The sequence below is a fragment of the Pogona vitticeps genome, chromosome 3 (genome assembly GCF_051106095.1).
Source record: "Pogona vitticeps strain Pit_001003342236 chromosome 3, PviZW2.1, whole genome shotgun sequence".
Classification (NCBI taxonomy): Eukaryota; Metazoa; Chordata; class Lepidosauria; order Squamata; family Agamidae; genus Pogona; species Pogona vitticeps.
The window spans coordinates 4,202,169-4,223,117 of NC_135785.1; the positions used below are offsets into that span (position 1 = coordinate 4,202,169).

The following is a 20,949-nucleotide window of genomic DNA, read 5'->3' on the forward strand; positions in this document are numbered from 1 at the left end:
TTGGTCCATGTCACTGTAGTTACTGCATGCTGTCAAGTTGCTTCTAACTTATGGCAATCCTATAAGCTGAAACGCTGTTGCTTACTGTATTTTTCCGTGTATAAGACTGTACTTTTGTCTAAAATCTTTAGACTAAAAATTGAGGGTCATCTTATAAATGGAAGTAAGCTGAGGAGAGAACCAAAACAAGTGAAGGGGAAAGCAGGGATCAAAGCGATCCTGCAGCGCTTTGATCCCTTTCCCCCTACACTTGCTAAACTTCACTTAGATTTCTTAATTCTGGATTAGAAAAATGGGGGCGTCTTATACACGAAAAATATGGTAATTACACACGCGAAAGGCAAATGGTGTAACATCTAGACACTTCTAGTTGGCAGTTAAAAAGACCGCAGTAGGATTCTCAAGCATGTGCTAAGCCAGTGTGCGGGTGCAGCCCTGAGATTTCTAGCAGCGACTCATTAATTGCCAGCTAGAATTGAACTGAGTCATTTGCCTTCAAATATTAGTAATTGAAGGACAGGACTTAGGTATACAAAATAGCACCCTCTGCCGAGTAGGTCCTTATCAGTAGGAGACCTCAGCTCTTGTGAATTCAAGGCCCCAGCTTCCGTTGAGTCCGTCTGTCTTATATTTGACTTTCTCAGCATTACTGTCTTTTTCAGTTTTCTTCTCATAATGTGCCCAAAGTATGAGAACTACAGTTTCGTTATTTTTGCTCCTTGAGAGATTATAGGCTTGATTTCAGTGTGGTTTAATTGTTTTCCTGGTAGTCCATGGTATCTGTAAAGTTTTCCTCCAACACATTTCAAATGAATCAAAAAATAATTTTTTGATGACTGCTTTCTTTGCTGTCCATTTCACTGGCTTGTTGTTCCTAGCATAGATTATCTTTCTAAGGGACGTATGAGGCAAAACAGGCCTCATTTAAAACCTCAGCATTGAACACTCTGCTCAGTGCGTCTGAAAAAGTGGTCTGTGTCCATGAAAGTTTATGACAAATAAAACTTCTTAGTCTTAAAAATGCAACAAAACTTGATTTTGTCTCTTTATGAAACTACCACAGAAGATTCTGAATTCACAGATAAATTTAGAATTTACAGAATTGTGACTCAATTTACACTTTTGTACATACACAAAAAGGTCTGATTAATTTGTCAATACAAAATATAATGTTGGAAGAGATCTCAGGGGGCCAGTTCAAAGCAGGCAATCCAAACTGTAGGCAGAATGCTGAATTTCAGAATTATGTATTTGTTTAATGTATTGGTTGATTTCATTTATATACTTGCCCATTTAAACAGAGGCCATTCTGGGCGGTTTACGGCATAAGGCAATAAACAAGAAGCAAAACTTCAAGCCTACAAAATAAACCAAACCATCAGTATTAATGTAAAAAACAAATCCTAGCATAATAGAACATAATAATGTGCATAAAACAACATTTAGAATGGCTGCATTGTGAATAATGGGCTCTATTTAAGGGAACTGTTGTAAACCGCTTCTGTTTACATGAGTGGCTAGCAAAAAACCCTATCACCATACAGTTGGATTATTCTTTCTCTGTATTGTATATCCAAAGTATGAAATTGTTCCCTTTTAAAAGATGAAACCAGAGCTTGGAAAGGTTCCTGCTTCTATTTATAACTCCCAGAATTCCCCAGCCAGCATGGCCAGTGGCTACGTTGACTGGTATTCCCCAGAGCTGTCCAAAAATGGAACTTTTCTAGGCCCTGGCTTTAATAGTTGGAAGCTTTCTCAGGCCAGCACCTCTTATAAAGAGCCTGGTGCACCTTTTACTCACTGATAGTACACGAGCCTGCAGGCAAAAGGATTTCTCAATCAGCTGTGGAAACAACATTATTAAACCTGGTGTAGCTCCTGCGAGAGAAATCGTGCTTGCTCAGTCGTCATGACAGTTTGCCTTCTGTTATTTCCCTCTAACTGTAAGCCTTTTCTTTGCGTATGTCAAGTGGAACATGATCTGGATCAGATCGACTTTATTGACAGCTGTGTCACAGAAGAGGAGGAAGAAGAGGTGAGGCAAGCCAAGTGCATGGAATCAGACAGCCTCAGCTCACAGTTCATGGCATATATTGAACAACGGCGAATATCGCATGAGGTGCTGCTTCTTTTTACATCGGTTTGCATGTGTGTGTATTATGCTTCTGTAAAAGTCCTTTTGTTTGTATCGCTTCCTAGCCCGTGGGCCTCACTTTAACCACTGTTAAGACTCCCACCTGACTTCAGTACCCTTCCTCTTCTGTGGGCACCCCTTCTTTCTTTGGCCTTCACCTCTCTCAATCTTGCTCTGCCTTTGCGCTGGCACCCACCCATTCAGCTTGTATGGGGAGTGTAACTCCCAGGATCCCTCAGCTGGCATGGCTCACAATGAATGAAGATTTGGACCCCTCTCCTCATAAAAAATTACAGCATAAGTCAGAATATGTCAGTTTCTGAACACTCAACCAGGATCCTTACAATGATGTGCCACATGACTCTGTAAGCACAAAAAATAATTGAGGATGTGCCCCAAGACACCAGCCCCCAAAAGAGAATTTATTTACACCACATAGTTCTTACTGTTCACTGCAGACAGCTCCAAACGTATCTTCCAAATTTGAAGAAAAATCTGCTGAGCTCTTTTGACATAATGAGGTGACCAACAGACAAGGGGACTGAAACTTACTTTTATGTATAGAGATTCTTATATCTTCAACTTCACCCAGCCGAGTAGTTCTTTTGAGTAGACCCAGTGCTATACTTGGAGGAACAGACACCAGGCATTCTTTCCTGTGCCCTGACCTCTTGTGGTCTTGCAAGCCTCATTGTTTTTGACTGCAGTGGAGCCTCGAGTGATAACTGGCTCTGAGAGACCACATTCTTCTGTATTTTCCTAATGCTGCGTCCAATAGTCTCCAGTTAATAAGCAAAGTGGGAAGAGAATCCAGGAATGGAAAGGCTTCAGGAGCAGAGCAACGTTTGATTACTGCCATTATTATTATTTTTTAATGCTTTCTTTTTCTTGGAAAAATCTTAAAAATTGGAGATAGTATGACAGATACTAAAAAAAATTGTGCTCTTTGCTTTTGTGTTTTCCTTGATTATTGTTTTGAGTTGCCCTTTAGTGTTGCTGTACCTGGGATTGCTTCAGATGTAGCATCCCCAATTTTTTCTCAGAGCCGAAAGGATTGCAGACTGCAATGAGTCTTTCATGCGACATTCCTTTGGCCCATCTGTCACCAGAATAAGGATTATGCATGCACCATTGTTCACCAGAGTAGGTTGCTAAATGGGAGTTTCAGTGGTTTTAGTTCCATTGGAGTTTCCCACATGGCACAGCCTCCATTCCAAATTTGTTTGCCAGAGATGTGGAAAGGAAGTGGGCAAGATGTCTTTTTCGGAAGAGCTTAAGTAATGGAGTCACCTACCATTCGTTTGGAGGGATGTGGTGGCACTGCGGGTTAAACCGCAGAAGCCTCTGTGCTGCAAGGTCGGAAGACCAGCCGTTGTAAGTTTGAATCCACGCGATGGAGTGTGCACCCCTCGCTTATCGCAGCTCCTGCCAACCTAGCAGTTCGAAAGCATGTAAAAATGTGAGTAAATAGGTACCACCTCGATGAGAAGGTCACGGCGTTCCGTGTGTAGTCGTGCTGGCCACGTGACCATGGAAGCTGTCTATGGACAAACGCTGACTCTATGGCTTGGAGATGGGGATGAGCACCGCCCCCTAGAGTCGGAAACGACTGGACATTTGTCAAGGGGAACCTTTACCTTTTACCATTTGTTTAATATGGTGTTTCAGCATCATATATCGATTTTGCCATATTATTGTGTGTCAGACTACTCCATTCCAGTTTATGGTTACCGTTTCTATCAATCTGGTCTGCCACCCCATTTGAGTGGTTGTACCTTCATCGGTTAATGGCCGAAGTCCTGTTGCTTAGTGTAGTGAGTTGAACTAGAGTATATCCAGTGGGGTTTGGGTGAGTCAGTTCTTCCATAAGTTCCATTGATTCAAATGGGGCTAATCTATTTCAAACCTACTTTAGCACAGTAGGTCACAATTAGAGTAGGCCCATTTGAATAAGAGGAAGATACGCTGATTCAGTGGGCCTAGTCAAGTTGCAACTTACTGTGCTAAGCAACAGGATTTCAGCCAGTGTGTCATAAGCAGCTGGACACACTGGCTGAAATCCTGTCGCTTAGCAGGATAAAGTCAAATCCACCCGCAAAGCCTCAGTGGGGGAGCAATTTCTTATCCTTTAGCATATGTCTGCCCCACCCAGTATACATCCATGGCAATTTCTGATGCCCAAGGGAAGGCAAAAGTAAAGGTCACGCATCTGTAAAACATGGCTTTTCTTTCTTTCAAAGAAATACAGACATTGAAGCCAGTTTTGGGATTTTTTCTTGGAACACAAGCTTGAACAATATACTGCTTGTGTTCTTTAGAACTGTACTGTTTAAAATCTGCCCTGTGGTATTCGAATGGAAAGCTTACAATTTATAGACATCCAAGCAAATTTGAATGTAACAGCTTTTCCCTTCTAAATTCTCCTATTACTTTGTGGCTCAGACGGAATAAAGCATTCCTTTCCAGGAATGAGAAGAGGAAGAAGTATTTGTCCGACTTTCATATACTGTAATTTGTTCTGTGATATTACAGGGACAGGATACATACTCACTTTGATCTCTTGATAGTGTCTAAAAACCTTGTGGTATTTTAAACTCAGACTCGGAGTGAAGAACCTGTGTCTAGCCAGATGTTATCGGACTCCAGCTTTTGTCAGCTTCAGCCAGAGTGGCCCTTGATTAAGTCTAATGGTGTTGAGAGTCCAGCAATATTAGGGAAAGCACCTTCTTCCCATTGCATTAATTCAGTACTTTGTTCATTCACTGCGACCATACTATGTTCTTCAGCCAAAAAGGCTTCCACAGCAGCTTACGAAAATAGGTAGTGTATCTTAAGTTTATGTTGTAGCTTTAAAGCATGACCCATAAGGAATAGGACGGCAAATTTAAAAACAAGTTTAGATTGCAGTTCTTAGGATGCCCAGCTAAAATGGAAACCATTCAGGTAGCCTGCTGCCAGACGACAAGGTAGACCAAGATAACTTTTATGACTGAAATCCTCTTGGTGCTTGTGGAGGAATGATGGCGTGACTTGCTGCTGCTAGTTGTCAGGTCACCAGGGTGTTGTACAGGTATACTATGAGACACAGGACCACACATGCAGCAACAAGCCTAGCATCTGGTCAGTCAGCTGGAGGGAGGCACATGATCTCTCTCTGAATGCCAGTAGGGTTGTTGCGTATGACACAAAAGGGAGCACGTTTTGGCCTTCTTGTGTGAGCTTAACCATTTTGGAAAGGCCAGATTCTTTAAATATCCAGTGGCCTTGGGGTCTCCTCGTGAACGAGGGCATGTCAACCCGCTGTAACATGCATATTGGGTAGTAAACTCCCATCTTTGAGAGATACTTGAGGACTCATTCTATCATTTTCCACATCAATACAAAAAAACAGAATCAGTGAGTGGCCAATACAAGTGAATAGCCCTTACGGGCCACCCCCGTCTGTATTCAAGTAACTATGGAGAGGCTGCTTGAATTTTTTTCTGGAGGAGCTAACTAAAGTCAGTGTAAATGTTGGCTGGCAGCCCAGGGCCTTGTGTTTGTAACAGAGTGTGCACCTCACTGTAGCTTCCAAGACACAAAAAGGATGTTTCTTGACTGTGCCTTGTACATGGAAACAGGAATAGCACATAAAAAGCCATTTGGCCAATCCTGAAAATCCACTGAGCGAGACACGTGCTTTAAAAAACTTCCATTGGATGGTTCTTGCTTTCTAAAGGAGGCAGCTAAGCTGGTACAGGAAAAGTTTAGGTGTTTGATACATTTTTGTGTGTGTGTGCAAACTCATGCCAACATACAATTCACTACTTGTTTCTAACCTTGTGGTTACTCGTCCTAATCTGTTAAGAACAGTAGGGGATGGAGAGACAGAGAGAGCTATCAACATACTGGATTGGGTGTGCAATGTTTACAGCCCCTGTGCTTAATGACACGTTGACTGATTTGGTGCGAATTTCCAAACTTTGGGAAAGGACTTAATGACATTGTACAATGTCAGTGTAATATTGATTCTTTTCTTCTTTTTAATGCACTCCAAACATTTCCTCTGCATCTAATTGGGACATGTGTTTGTGATGGGGTAGGGAGACTTAACCTTGGTGTCAACCTCTTAAATGTAGCAGACATACTGGGGGCGGGGGAACGAGCCCCTGCTGTGACCGTCTGGACAATAGGAAATGGAAGAGCTCTTAATAAGCTTGAAATCCAATTCAGGGAAACATTAAAGTAATATGTGCCCTCCTCTGTGGACTCTCATCTAAACTCTTCTGCATAAAGGTAATGACAGGGTTGAAACAGTGGGTCACATCCCTTGTGTTGGAGGAACTCTGCATGGAATAATCTTCTGCTTTGCTTAAAAAGCGGCATGTCCTACAATCTGTGCCTGAATATAGATAGATTATAATGTGAAGCGGGGCTAAAGCTAATTTTGATTGGCTCGTTGTTTCCTTCTGGTGGGCCTTTCAGGGTCTCCGCGGTCTCTTCCACTTTCTGTCCCGCAGATACCCCCAAGATCCAACATAGGCACCATTATTCTTTTAAAGCTACACACAAGGGACCTAGCTGCTCCTTAATTACCCAGATGATCTTCCGGTTGAGTGCATTATTCAGGTTCCCCCTGGGGCTATAATGGGACTTTTGTGCACTGTGGGATAGTATCACCATGTCTTTGGGCCAGCTTAATTACAGCTTGTTCAGTGGTGGACTAAAAAGGTCTTTTATATTTCCCCTAATTTCCATTCTTGAAATTGCGATGGATCACATTTCATCTGACTGTATATTAGTTTTGCAAACCCAGTAATGAGTCCAGAGGATGGCATTGCCATTCAGCGCATACTTCAAGAGCAGACCTATAGGCAGCTGGGAAGTAGAATTCCTTGTTAGAATTCAGATTTAGTTAGAAAGGGGCCATTTTCTTAATGCCATATGTCAGTGTCTGTGAAATTAAACAATTTTAAACTGCAGCTCTACTTTTAAATGTGGTAGTTCAGAACATACCAGTAAGTTACAACATTTGGTTAGGAGTTCTAAAAGAGATTTGATTCACAATGGGTTATATCTCAGTGACAATGGCACTGGAATTATAGAATTCAGCAGGGTGTGAAGGTCAGCAATAGTTAGGATGTGTAGTTTTTGACCTGAAATCTGGCAAAGCAAAAGCATACAGTAAAACCATACGCCTTCCTTGCTCCATGCAGCTAACACTAGATAATGTCGATGCAGAAAGCATTATTATGCACTCCTATGCTTAACATATATTTGTATGTCCAGATACTCTACATAATTCACATAGCTGCATCTATAAATTTACTTCTTAAGAATTGTAGGCAGTACAAGAGAGCTGGCTGTCTAGTTGTTCTTTTTCAGTTCTTTTTCATAAATATTTCAGTTTTTTGCTGACCAATCTTGCAAATCTGTGTTCTTAGTCAGACATTTGTTTAAACGTTATAATTTGTTGCATCATAGTGGGTGGCTTTATTTGGAGAAGAGTGTTGATCTTAACAACATTCACAGCACACTAGAAATACTGACCTTGGCACTCGTTGTTTCTTTTTCTAAGGGCTCACCAGTTAAACTAATACCAACACGAGAACTTCATAGGTCAGAAGATGCAAGAAGGTGCTTTCATCATAATAGGTAAGTACTGTCATTTCATATATTCAGAGTTCTAGGATAAACCATGCTTCAGAGTATAGAAGACATTCTTAGTAATCTGGCCTCCTATTCCTATTTTGCTCATAAAGAATTTCATTTTTAATCCAGATTCCTCAAGTTTTTGTCCAGAATATATTGTATTACTTTCACAGCTGGATTCAGTACTTGCATAGTCCATAGTCCAGTTGCTAGTTCCAAGCAGGGTGCATTCATTAGAGCAGGGGGATTGATTTTAACTGTGAGGATTGGGGGTTTTGAAGACGGTATGTAGCCCCCTTGATACAGTTTACTACTGAAGTAACAGTTATACCAAGAGGACACACAAACCAGCACAAAAAACACGCTACTTTATACCTATTTCAGAATCCCCAGTCCAGCTCCCGATTCATTTCAACAGTGTCCCACACCCCTTAATTTACCTTTTGTTAGCTGATTCAGTTAATCTAGTCTAGTTGGGATTAGCAGATAGATTTAGGCCATAATGTTCCTGAAATTGTAACCACGGTTAGATCAAGAGAAGTACAGTGGGATTCCCACCCCCCATGTTTCCTGCACAGGAATGTCCTTTTGGCATGAAGATTTTGGATCCCCCCCCCCCCCGCTACCTCCAGCAAGCATAGTTCAGTGGGAATTGCTACAGCTAGAATTCTGGTAATTTTAGCAAACAAACAAACAAACCCAAGTTGTCAGAGGACTTTTCAAGTGCGGACATGGATGGAACTTTCTAAGCTCCATGGGAACCTCAAAGCTTTAGGGGACAGTAGTCTCTCTGTTCCTTAGGTAGCAAGTACCTCTCCCAAAAATATTCCTTTCCTAATGCATTACTTTTCCATAACTTCTGCGCCACCCACCGCAGGTCTGTAGAATTCAGCCTAATGATGGAAAGCCAGCTTCTGTTTCTCAGATTTTAATGGCCGAATTCAGGGTTATCACTCACCCTTGTCTTCTGATTTTATACAAAGGACCATGTTGTTGTTTTTCTTTTGCATGGCTAGGAAGGAATTTGAAAAGTGTGATTTGGTTAGTATTGATATTCAGGACGTCCACAACACTGGATCATTGCTAACTTTGAAAATGTGGCTTGCTAAGCAGGGTCAATGAGTTGCACTCAAGAGGGGTAGAGGTAAAAAAAACCTTCCTATGTCATGGAGATATTTTCGCCATGGTCATGAGATGGAAAACATTCTGTTTTCATCAGCATATGGTGTGTTACTGGCACAAAATAAAAAAACATATCAAATCCTTTGATGCAAAATAATTTTGTCTCTTATAATAAATTATCTGTACCTGTAGTGCATTTTCTTTGTTCACTCTATATAGTAAATTTCTGTAGGTTTCCCAGCTCCCAGTTTTTTTTGACTGGGAACAAGCAGCATTACCTTGTACATGGGATTTTGTAACAGATACCGAAAAAAAAATTTTACAGCAGAAAATGATTTCTCATAGAACATTCCTTGAAATTTGAGTCTTAAGGGAGTATTTGTCCCAGTGTAATACCTGGTGGAAATGGATAAGACATTATTAAATTAAATGCACTTCTAAAGAGGCTTTGCAATGGTTTTAGCATTTTAATTACCTAGCCAGAAATGGGCATCATGGTGATGATGATGATTCTGACCCAAGATCTTAGAAGCTTAAATTAGAACAAGGCATGAGAGCAGGATGCGGCCTGCGATTGGCTTGTGCTAATGAAATCTGTGTTGGCCATAATTTTAAAAAAAGAGAGAGAAAGAGAGATCCTCTTGAATTCATGCCAACTTTAGAAGCTGTTTCTTGAACATTGTAGGGCACAATATGATTCAAACCAGGTGAACGTTTCATTGGATCCACATTAGCATGGAGTTGGAAAGAGAAAGACTTCCGGAATTAGTAGCAAGATTGATCCTGCATGCTTTTTGCTTTCTGGAAAGCCAGTCCAACTGTCTGTCACTGTCTCTTTGGATGCTTCTCTCTTGTATGGTCACTAGCCCCTGCCCAGCCCGTTCACTTTTAACTAAGAAAATATTTCTAAAACTGCAATTTCTCCAGCAGAGTCTCCTCTTGTGAAGACTAAACAGGTGGAAATCTGCCCCTGAAACTGCTTAGTGAAGCGGAGAGCACAGAATAATATGCTTCACTTGCTCATAATGCTCCTTGTTGCGATATTGTTAAAGAACTGTCAACCATTAATATATATGAGCTTCTTCATTTTGCCTTGGATGTGACGCTTGTTCTGCAGGCCTAACAGAAGAGTTCATTTACTTCAGAACAGGAAAAACATTTTTAAAAGAGCATATAAAAAGAGGTCAGCATTTGGAATTTTAAATGTAAGATTTTTTTAATGCTTTGCCTCTTCCATTTCATGTTTAATTAATTTTTTTAAACAAGAGCTTGATCCTATCATTTTTCTTTCTCACCCTCCACCAGCCCCCAGTCACGCAATTGCAGTAAAGAATGATTAGTTATTAGTTTTACTTGGGGTGAAGGTCGTTACTTCAGTGGAAATCACATCCTTGTTCATATCAGCTGATTCTGCATTCCTGTTTTGAATTTAGATATTGGCTGAGCCCCAAAACATACCTGCTTTAGAATCAGTTTTCATTATGTTACTATTCTCTAAGGGGATTTTATCTAGTAGTAAGCTATAGCATTTCATCAGTATTCTTTCAGTCATTTTTTCTTGAACACACTGACTAAATAGCTTTGTTTACAGAGATGCGGATGAATTAAAACGACCTGAAAGCCTGAGCTTATCACATGATAGAGACCGACAACAACTGATAAGATGCTACTTAGATCGTGCAGAGAGGTAAGGAAGTGATGGGGAGCATGCCTCCTGGCACAGTGGTTATACTGCAGCACTGCAGCCAAAACTCTGCTCACGACCCAGGTTCAATCCCAAGTAGCCAGCTTGAGGTTCATTCAGCCTTCCATCTTTCCAAGGTCGATAAACTGAGTACCCAGCTTGCTGGGGTGGGGGAGCAAGGTCTCGCCTGCACAGTTAAATTGTAAACCATCCAGAGAGTGTTTTAGGTGCTGTGGGATGGTATATAAGCATCATGGTTTGCTTTGCTTTACAAAAATAACCTGTGAGTCTGGGCTTCCATACTTGTACTGCATAAAATACTTTCTTTAGCGGCTGTCTGCATCCATACAGTTTCTATGACATTCTTTATTGTGAGACAGGTTGTATATTGGTCATGTGCATGAGTACATGCATGGATGCATGCAGCTGTTTGACATATACGTCAAGGTTCTTGGGCCTAGAATTATGTTACACTGCTAGTGGATTACCCTCCAAAGCAGAGCTCCCCAGTCCGTGGCCTGAGCTGGACCGGGCCGCAAAGACAGACCTCCCCACCCCTGCATGCACTCCCCCCTACACTGCTCCTTTGTGCCTGTGCCCCCCTTCGCACATGCCCCCGAGTGCCATGCTGCTATTTGCGCATGTGCACGAGCCCCCACACAGGCGCCCTCCCACTCCTTTGCACATATGCAGGAGTGTGCGAGTGAGAGCATGCATGCTCCTTCGCACGTGCACACAAGCACAGGGGTGCCCCGCTTTCCCCAACTGGTCCACAGGGTTAAAAAGGTTGGGGACCACCACTCTAAGGCAAGAAGTGGCGTTCTTGCGGATGCCAGTAAATCTATGAGAGCTTGCTGGGTTGTGATAAACGGCCTGGGGGATCTCGTTGCCACAGGGCAGGTTTGCAAAGTGGGTGGAAGGGGGCAGGATCTAGCTAGATGCTTGAGCTGGCAAAAAGGTCTCCACCAGCAAGTCTTGAGAAGACCATGGCCTCCCTCCAAACCCCTCAATCGGACACAGCTCCCCCTCCGATCCCAGCTCGCGAGCACTGGGAAACATTTCCGAACAGCCGGTGAGCAGGGAATGCCTGACAAGAGATGGGGCACAGAAGCTGACAAATGGGTGTGGGGTTAGCATAGGTATATTCTCTGCAGTTGTCACCACTCATGAATTCTTCACTATGTCATTTCATTTGCTACACATTATACTGGCCAAAATTACATGTTCTGCTAGAAAAATGTAAGTTATACCCAATGTTAGCCTTTATTTTAATGGTTTGATGCGTGTAGGTAGGGAAAACGTAGCCTATTTCATTGTGCATGGGACTCTGTGAAGTATCAGGGCCTTAGTCAAGTGTCAGAGGGAAGAAAAGCTGACTATGTGCTTTCAAGATCATGGAACGATGCTGAGCATTGCATTGCTATTTGAGAACACCTCCTGGTTTCTTTGTCTTTGACAAAAACTGTCCCAAGCTTGCAAGACTACAGATTTTTCTCTGGAATTCTCCAGGCGTAAAAACTATTTTGTTGGAATTATAACTGAAAGGGTTGAAGCTTGGTGCAACTCTCCCGGTATAGACAACCTAGGGGGGAAAAGCTTTATTTTGCAATCTGCATGAACAGTGTTTTATATATTGAAAAGTTGAGCAGAAATGCACGGATTGTTTTCTATAAAGATCTCTTTTCCCCTCAGAGGCTCTGGCGACTCGTCGTGCATTCTGTCCTTGTCCAACAGCCATCATCAGGTAATAGACCCTCTGCATTGATATGGCACGTTTAGAAATGCTCTGCCTTCCATTTAGCATGTAAATGACCTTTTGAGGCTCACCTTGAAACAATTTGGTTCCAGGTCTCCCACTCAGAGGCAGAACCGCACAAGAGACGTGAACATTTGGTTGAGAAAACCCGGAGAGAAGCACAGCTTGCTGCGTTACAGTATGAGGAGGAGAAGATGAGGACCAAGCAGATCCAGAGGGAGGCGGTCCTTGATTTTGTCAAGGTGAGGCCCTTCCAAGAGGAGGTCCTTCTTTGCCTTTTATAACAGGGGGTTTGCATTCCCCCTCTTGGGTCTCCCTATTAAATCATTTTCCATTCCAGAACCACGAGAGCTTTTATGACAGCATTATAGTAAAACATCAGTTGTCTTAATGGACACAACTAAAAACCAAAGTCAGCACTCTAAAACAGGAGGGGAAAAAAAACAGTTTGGATTCATCAACACTGAATTGTAGGAACCAGGAAGCACCTGAGAGAGTGATGGAAACCTCTCCCAAACTCCAGGCGGTGGCCCAGTGAGGAAAAGACCTCCCACTGGAGGCTGCACGTGATTCAAGCAGGGCCTTGCTCACACGCGGGTGTTCACAGACGAAGACTTTAGCAGCTTTGCATAGAAGGTAGCCTGCATGCAGAGGTCTTCAAGGGCACAAGGTGCTTTTTCTAAGAGGTCTCTGCCCTTGTATTGAGGAGCTATACATCATGGTAGTGGTAAAGAAGTGTCTTTGGTATCGTGGCCTGCTGCCCCATCTCTTTATCCACTCATAAACCACCCCTTCTAGGGTTTAGCTCATACCTCAGTCTTTTTTAAATCCAGGAGCGTTTGTCATTGTAGGTTCTTCGTTTGCTTTGTGTCTGTTATTTGGTAATGACTTCCTGCCACTTTCAGTGTCTTTGTTATTTGTGGCTTTTCACCATCCTGTGAGCTTTGCCAGGGGTGGCTCTGCAGCGCATAGCATGGACCTATCAAATTACCTCTTGCCCTACATAGAAGAAGAAATAAAACAGGAGTTAGTCAAGTTCAGGAATTATATATGAAATAGTTTTTCTGTAATTGAAAAGCTCTGCCAACTTCATTGTTTGGGATATTATACTAGGATAGAAAAGCCCCAGCTGCCTTCACAAGAGAAGAGGAAAAACATTGATATGCTTTGTTCCGAAACCAATAAAAGCTATTTCAGAATTTGAATCACAGCTCCATTCCTTAATATTTCATGGTATTTTAATACATTATTTTGATAATGCATTTTGCAAGTGGAACAAAACTGGAAATGCTAATTTTACAAAGTTTTCCAAACCACCCTCAACCCCACAGAAAAGGGTTCATTACATTTATATTTTTTAAAGAATTTCCATGTTGTTATCGCTCTGGTTGCCGTGTATATACAGTGGTGCCTCGCTTAACAATGTTAATTCGTTAAAAAAAACCATTGCTATGGGAAAGCATCGCTAAGCGAAACACCATTTCCCATAGGAATGCATTGAAAACTGGATAATCTGTTCCAATGGGAACGGATTAACGTTCTTAAGCGAAAAACACCATAGGAAACATCGCTAAGCGAAACAATGTATCCCCCATTGGAATGCATTGAAGCCTATTCAGTGCATTCCAATGGTTTTGCGATGTCCGTTTTTGCAATTTTAAGTGTGTCTTAAAAGGTTCAAAAACTGTTTTAAATGCTTGGGATCATTAGTGCACCTTCTAAAACGTGTGCAAACTTAATTTGGCGTTGTACTGACTCTTCATTAATTTTTGCTGAATTTTTCCCCTCATTGAAATGCATTGAACCCGATTTTGACAGCTGTCAAACCTGCAGTTCAGTGCTTTCCAATGGGGGGGGAATTCACCAAAAATTAACAAAGACTCAGAACAAAGCCAAATTAAGTTTGCACGTGTTTTACAAGGTGCTCTAACAATCCCAAGCATTTAAAACCGTTTTTGAACCTTTTAAGACACTTTAAAAATAGCAAAAACGGAACATCACTAAGCGAAACAGGGGACCTAAAACTGTCATTGCTAAGCGAGGCAAGGTCCCGAACATCGCTATGCGAATTTTCCCCATAGGGAACATCGCTAAACGGAGCGCAAAATCGCTCCAGAAACCTCATCGCTAAACGAATACATCGTTAAACGAGGCAACCGCTAAGCGAGGCACCACTGTATGTACTTTGAACAAGCTTCTTTTACATAACACCAACTCTAGTTTCTTTCTCTCAGGCAGCTAGCTTACTTTTACAGGGAACTAAAGTGATTTAGCTCAGGAATTGAATATGTTTGTGAAACAGCATTTATTATAGTGTTTTCATTCAGAAAGAAAGGTGGCTTCTTTAGATCAGAGTAGCCACTAAAATTTCTTCACAGTGGCACCAACTCTGGAACTTAAAGCAATTATTCTAATGTCTCTTTTTCATCATCAGGAATACTAGTTACTTTCCATATAATACAAGACTGTATACGTACCTTTTTCCCCCTTCTAAATTATTCTTTTCCCCCTTTCTAAAGCAAAAGGCATCCCAGACTCCTCAGAAGCAACATCTTCTGGATAGCGAGGTAAGAATTGAAAGAATAATTTCCTACACATTTTGTGGGTGATACTGGTGGTTCACAAGCACATCAGTGAAGAGTAAACTGTTTCGAGTCCCTGGAACTGACTTAGAAATAAAAATATTGAAAGTTAAAGAGTGAGCGCAGGGTTCGAACTATCTTTGTTTATATTTGGCTCAGAAACCTTTTTATTCATACCAGTTTCCACTAAAGACTACTTGAAAGCTGTTTACAGATATGTTTCTTGATGCCACTTGAACAGCCAGGCTCTGCCTTTTTGTGTTTTCACATCCATGACAAAAACACTTGCTTCAGAGTATAACTATTTGGCTTTGGAGCAAGCTGTGATTCTTGACTTCTGCAACCCCATGAGCCTTTACTACCTGCAAATAGTCAAGTCTGGTATTGATCTGTTGAAACAGACAGTTGGTTGATTCTCTTTCCTGCCCCTGCTCCTTCATGTTTATTGTTTCCAGCAAAACTGTTTGTACACCACTATGCCAGACTTTCTTGTTTTGCTAGTGGAAAACTATTTTTACAACTCAGAAAAGATGGCATAATATGCCATGGGTAAATTGGAAGGTGTTTTCCCATAGTCTGCTCTCTTAGTCTCTGGAGTGGTCTTAGATAGTTCTGTTCTTTGTATTTGATCTTTGGTTTCGTTCATGCCATACTATGTCTGAGTGTGTGTGTGTTCCTTGCTGAATACCGCCTTGCTCTCTACAGAACATATTTGGATACTCTATTTTGTGCTCTATTTTTGAGAAGTTAGAGAGCAAAATAGTTCATAAATCAGTTGCAGATGTGTTTAACGCTGAAATTACTAAGAAACTAACAGGGTTCTTTCCTTTCTTCTGTGCTGTTTCAGTTCTAGTGTACTGATTAGTGCCATGTGCCTTCAAAGTAAAGAACCTTGCCAAAATGGGATGTCTGTGTTTGTCTGAATATTATGTCGTGATGTTTTCTCTTTCTGACATTACTATCTCTCCCACGTTCCCAGTGTCCCTTTCCATCCAGAAGGTCTCAGCACACTGATGATAGTGCCTTGCTGGTGGTAAGAATTCTGCACGCAGTGGCCTCTTTATGTGCCCTTTTCCTAGATCGTAGTCAGCATGTCTTTCTGATGTGTGCAGGTTAGGCCATTTTGCACAACTCTAAATAGCATAAAACATGGCTTGTCTTTGTTGGGCTAAAGCAGTTTTGCTCAAGCCGTGGAATGGCAGTGAGTGTTCACCACAATATTTGCCTGAACTTCCAGTTTTGGTGCAATGCATAAAACTCTCAAGATCTTTGGTTGAAATAATACTGTGAACCCATAGTCATGAAGGCATGATGAATAAATAAGCTCTAAGAGGGAGGATCTTAGGTTCCTCTTTGCCTTCTTCATGGATTTTCTGAGGGTTAAGATATGTAGATGGCCATTCCTAGTAACAACTTCCAGAACCATCAAAAGATGACCCTCGTTTGAGCCATTGGCATTTCCTTGTCACAGTACAGAATCATGATGTGGCAAGAACTGGGAAGATATTACGAGCCCTAATGTGTTCACCTGAACCTATGTAGGGCTCGATGGGTAGTGGGGATGTGGATGCATGCCTAACCCCTTAGCCATGCATCCTGTGGCACCATAGGCATGTGAAAATCTGTGGAGGGCTCTGTAGCTGCATTTCAGCATGGCTACAGGCCACCAATTCTATGATCAGGAAGTCTGAAAAGGTAGTAATGAGAACTCTGTAGCCACAGTGAGCAGAAAGAGATTATAAAGTCTTCTGCAGATCTTCATTCTCAATGTGTGATGGTCTAATGCAGTGGTTCTTAACCTTTTTGAAAGAAACGCCCCCTTGAGCTATTGAGGAAGTTATCATCGCCCCCCTCCCTTAGGTGATGATATCCTACCTACCTACCTACCTACCTACCTACCTACCTACCTACCTACCTACCTACCTACCTACCTACCTACCTACCTACCTACCTAGTCTCCCTCCCCACCCGGGTGCAAGGCAGCGCTTCATGGGGTGAGGATGAGGACCCAAGAGACCCTTTCCTTCCACCCGATCCACACACAGTGCTCCCCTAAAAGAGAAAGGCGAGACGTGGCAGGTAGAAAGAGCTGGATCATCTGGCGGCAGCAGCACCGGATCTACTGCCAGCATTGCAGCTGCAGTCGCCTTCACAGGTTTGGCTCGCTCCAGCGCCCCCCTACCGCCCCCCTTCTGTTCTTTCGCCCCCACACTGCCCCTTTTCGTTCTACCGTCCCCCTGAAAAATGAAATCGCCCCCTGGGGGGCATTACTGCCCACGTTAAGAACCACTGGTCTAATGTACTTTCTGATGTATAGGGATGTTCAGGGCAGGACATACATGCCTAGTTGCCTGCCTGTGTTCACACTGCCCTTTCAGTCCTTCTCACAGGCCGGCAAATGCTTCCTTAGGACCCTTTAATAGGTCATCTCATATAATCTTCTACATCCAGGTGTTCCATTGCCTAAATCACACATGATGAATAGTTATCCAGTAGTTAGCCTTGAAGTTACGGAAGAGTTTTCTTAATGTTTTGCAGTTGTTTTTAAAGCTAGCCCTCTGAGGGACTGGTGGTGATCCACTTGAGTGTGTTGTTAAACACTAACCAAGACTAAACACTGTATATCCCCCTCACAATTTGAATCAGTGAAGGCACTCTACCTTTCTGCAATGTGAGTTCTACTTTTTCCAGATATCAACATTCCACATAACACTTCCATGTTTTATGCTCTTTTCTTCCTTTAAAATAGCTATTGAAATCTAGTTTCTTGTCTTATCTTGTCTGTAGAAAACATCTGTGCTCTTGCTCTTTTTTTCTTCTTTTTTTTGCATGATTTGCATGCTTCCAGTTTACTCATTGATTTATGTTCTCTGTAGTTTGGTGCATAAGGTTTCTTGCAGGTAGCTGGATTGTCAGCTTAGGAGCACTGTGAAATCTTCAGAAGAAGATTGGTCTTTTTATCTAAGTTATTACATTCAGGCAAATATTTCTCCTTTACCATGTGAAACCTGCCCAGAAGGAAGAGGTGGAAAATAGGTTCTGAAGTTTGGGGGAGGGACGGTTAAGCTAGATGTCAGCATAAACCTTAACCTTAAAGGCATTTGGAGCAGTCTGTGGAGAGGAGGGCACTGTGAGATTGCAAAAACTTCAGAGAATTTGAATTTCATGCCTGCTGTAAGTCCTGTTGTGTTCAAATTTCTGGTTCTGGAAACAAACTCAGAAGTACTATGTACTTTCAGTGTCAGCTAATTGCTTGCTATTCCTAAATTCTACAGATTAAGGCATTAGCATTATTAGTGTCTGCTCAATATTAATAGTTTGCTTGCCCTAGTGCATGCATGTGTGAAGGAACTAGCAAAAAAGAGGTTAATGAGTTCCAGTTGCTCTGTAAAAACTTAGGCCTGTTGCCTTGTGCCAGAGAGAAGTGGAAGAGAAGGGGGGGGAACAACTGCCCATTAATTAGGAGACAACTGGCAGATGGATGTTATTTGGTGGGAACCAGCATCAACAAGCTTGTTCTTTGCCTGGTACCATAATTAAGAGAGACTGATTTCAGCTGAACCACAGGAAGGAAGAAGGAGCCAAGTTGCTTTGAAGAAAAGTTATTCCTTTCTAGAAAACTCAGGGGTCTCACTGGTGGGATTGCATCAAAAGATCAAGAAAGGTGGATAATGGGTATAAAAATAGCTCAGATAATGGAGTAATTCAGCTTAATCTCTCTCAAGGGAATGCTACACTTGTTCTGCTGCACTCTGTTTGTTGTCTAGAATTATGGTTCAACCTGACTGTATTGTAAATATTAATGTAGGGTAGTTAGGTTTGGGGACGGGGGGGTTGGCTTGCTTGATAGCTCGGTGGTTTAGGTATTTGCCAGAGACTGGGAGTTCAATTCCCCACTGTGCCTTCTGCAAGATGAGCCAGCCTGTGTGGCCTTGGGCAAGCTGCACAGACCTGGGGTGCCCCCACATGAAGGGAATGGGGGACCACCTCTGAGTATTCTTTACCTGGAAAATCTTGGGAAAGGGTCACCAGAAGTCAGAATTGACTTTGACAGCACATGATTATTATTCGTGGCTTTGTTGTGGGGTGGTTTATTTGTTTGTTTGTCTTCTGTGGTGGCTATTCTAGAATTGCCTAGCCTCTTAAATTTTGGATATGGATTTGCTTCACATCATTTTGATTTTCCCATGAAGTTTTGAATCTGTTTTTGAACTTTTCTTTTCAAACACCTTTAATACAATAAAACAATTTCCCCAGCTGTTTGGTCAGAGAAAGGGGTTGGTTTTGCTAAAGAAGGTTGCTTATCTTGGGATCCTTTACATTCTGTGTGTGTATTTTGGTATTCCTATCTGTCATGGTTAGCTTTTGGTCTCAAGTAAGCAGCTTTGTGGTTCTTGGTAATTCCCTGGAGCACTGTGGGGTCCGGGTGGATTATGGTGTTGGGAAGTGACCAGACAGAAGATTTTCTCTAGCCCATTTGGCCCTCCTGGAAACCACCCACACCAGGAAAGCCCGGGCATCATGCCTAAGTGGCTTGTGTGGATCTCTCTGTCCTGGCCAGAATCAGCATGTTGCTGAAGGAGAGAATATTAGAGGGAGACTTGAGAGAAGTATCACATTCAGCTTTTTAGTCTGATCCGTGTGAAGCCAATGTGTGTACATGAATATTCAGCAATGGAGTGCTGCCATTTCAGTGCAACTCATAGAGAGAACTTAAGGCCCTCCCTTGGTCTAAAAAGGGGACGATGCTGGAGGGGATGCTGGCACCTGACTGACAGGAAGCACAAAGAGGCCATGGAAGCACTTGCTCTTAGTCCTAAAGTGATAACGGGTCATGTGAATGGGTCCGGCCCCTCAAAATCATCAAGTAGACTTGGAAATAAGTTTAATGGTGCTTGGAACTGTAATATATTTAACATTGATTTCTTATTCATTTATTACTTCACCCATCAGGATTGAAATTGACCATGTTTTGATTGATGTGCATGGCACTTCAGGAGGGCAAGAAAGACAGGACTCACTAGTTCTACAGAACAGGGGGAGCAGAAGGGAACAAGCAGGAAGAGAAGGCCGATGGTAGCAGTAACTATAAACAAACGCCATTTCAAGTTGTTGGGGTTCATAGAGTGGCAGCTGAAGGAATAAGGGTCATCAGAGGTTTTAGAGGCAAACAGTAAGCTTTTTGATGAAGTTGGAAGGAAGATGCCTTCCTTGAGGAACTTGCAGCCATGATGTTTCAGATTAGAGATGGACATGAAGTGCTTTGTTGCACTTTGTACGAATCTCTCCGCACAGGAACACTGGACTTTGCCTGTCCACAACCCCTAGCCTGGCTGGCCCATTCACCGGTGTTCATGTGCCACCAGAGTCCTTCTTCTCTGGTGGTCTGCCAATCTGGGCAGGAGCTCAGCTGACCCATCCCCACCTCCTCAGCTAGCTGACCACTCCAACGAAGAGGGAGGACGGGGATTCTCCCTGTACAGGCAGTGAGTGGTCAGCTGGCTGACGAGGCAGGAGCGGGCCAGCCTAGCTCCTGCCCGGATTGGTGTGCCACTGGGGAAGAAGGACTCTGGCGGTGGTGTGGGAAGACTGGTGAGTGGGCTAGCTGCCCCGGGGGAGGCCAAGCACTGCACCTGTGGTGCTGTGTGCAGAGATTTGCATGAAGCACAATGAAGGGCTTCCTGCCCATCTCTATTTCAGATTTTCACGAGAGACACAAAATAATCTATCCAGTGACGCATGCTGATGGACCAGCTCATGGGTTCATTGAGTGTCTTTGAAATTCACTAGGATAATTTGTGGGCAAGGTAGTTCAGAATACCAGTGAGAATGTGTTTAGTCATTTAGATTTCCAGCTAAATAGCTTGTGAGTCCTGTCCTTCTTGGCTGTCGAGGTGGATAATACATGATGCTCATACGGAGGCATTTTCTCATAATATATGTTACGTTGCTGCACACTGGACATACTGCAGCTATTCTTGTTTACTTTCTTGGAAGTTTAATAAATTGAACTTCCAAAAATGCTTCTCAAAAATGCTTC

General features: G+C 42.5%; 1 protein-coding gene across 11 annotated transcripts in view; it reads left to right on the top strand.

Annotated features, from left to right (window-relative positions):
- The window catches only part of LRCH3 (leucine rich repeats and calponin homology domain containing 3), a 112,059-nt gene that overhangs the window by 60,146 nt on the left and 30,964 nt on the right, over positions 1–20,949 (top strand). For 4 of the 11 annotated variants that reach the window (XM_072996342.2, XM_072996347.2, XM_072996340.2 and 1 more), the window contains exons 9-15: positions 1,971–2,119; positions 7,692–7,768; positions 10,467–10,574; positions 12,264–12,315; positions 12,420–12,569; positions 14,847–14,894; positions 15,889–15,942. In XM_072996342.2, coding sequence (XP_072852443.2) covers positions 1,971–2,119; positions 7,692–7,768; positions 10,467–10,574; positions 12,264–12,315; positions 12,420–12,569; positions 14,847–14,894; positions 15,889–15,942 — 638 coding nt within the window. The remainder of the gene's footprint in view (positions 1–1,970; positions 2,120–7,691; positions 7,769–10,466; positions 10,575–12,263; positions 12,316–12,419; positions 12,570–14,846; positions 14,895–15,888; positions 15,943–20,949) is intronic. The other 7 variants (XM_072996341.2, XM_078389734.1, XM_072996345.2 and 4 more) reach the window with 4 other exon arrangements.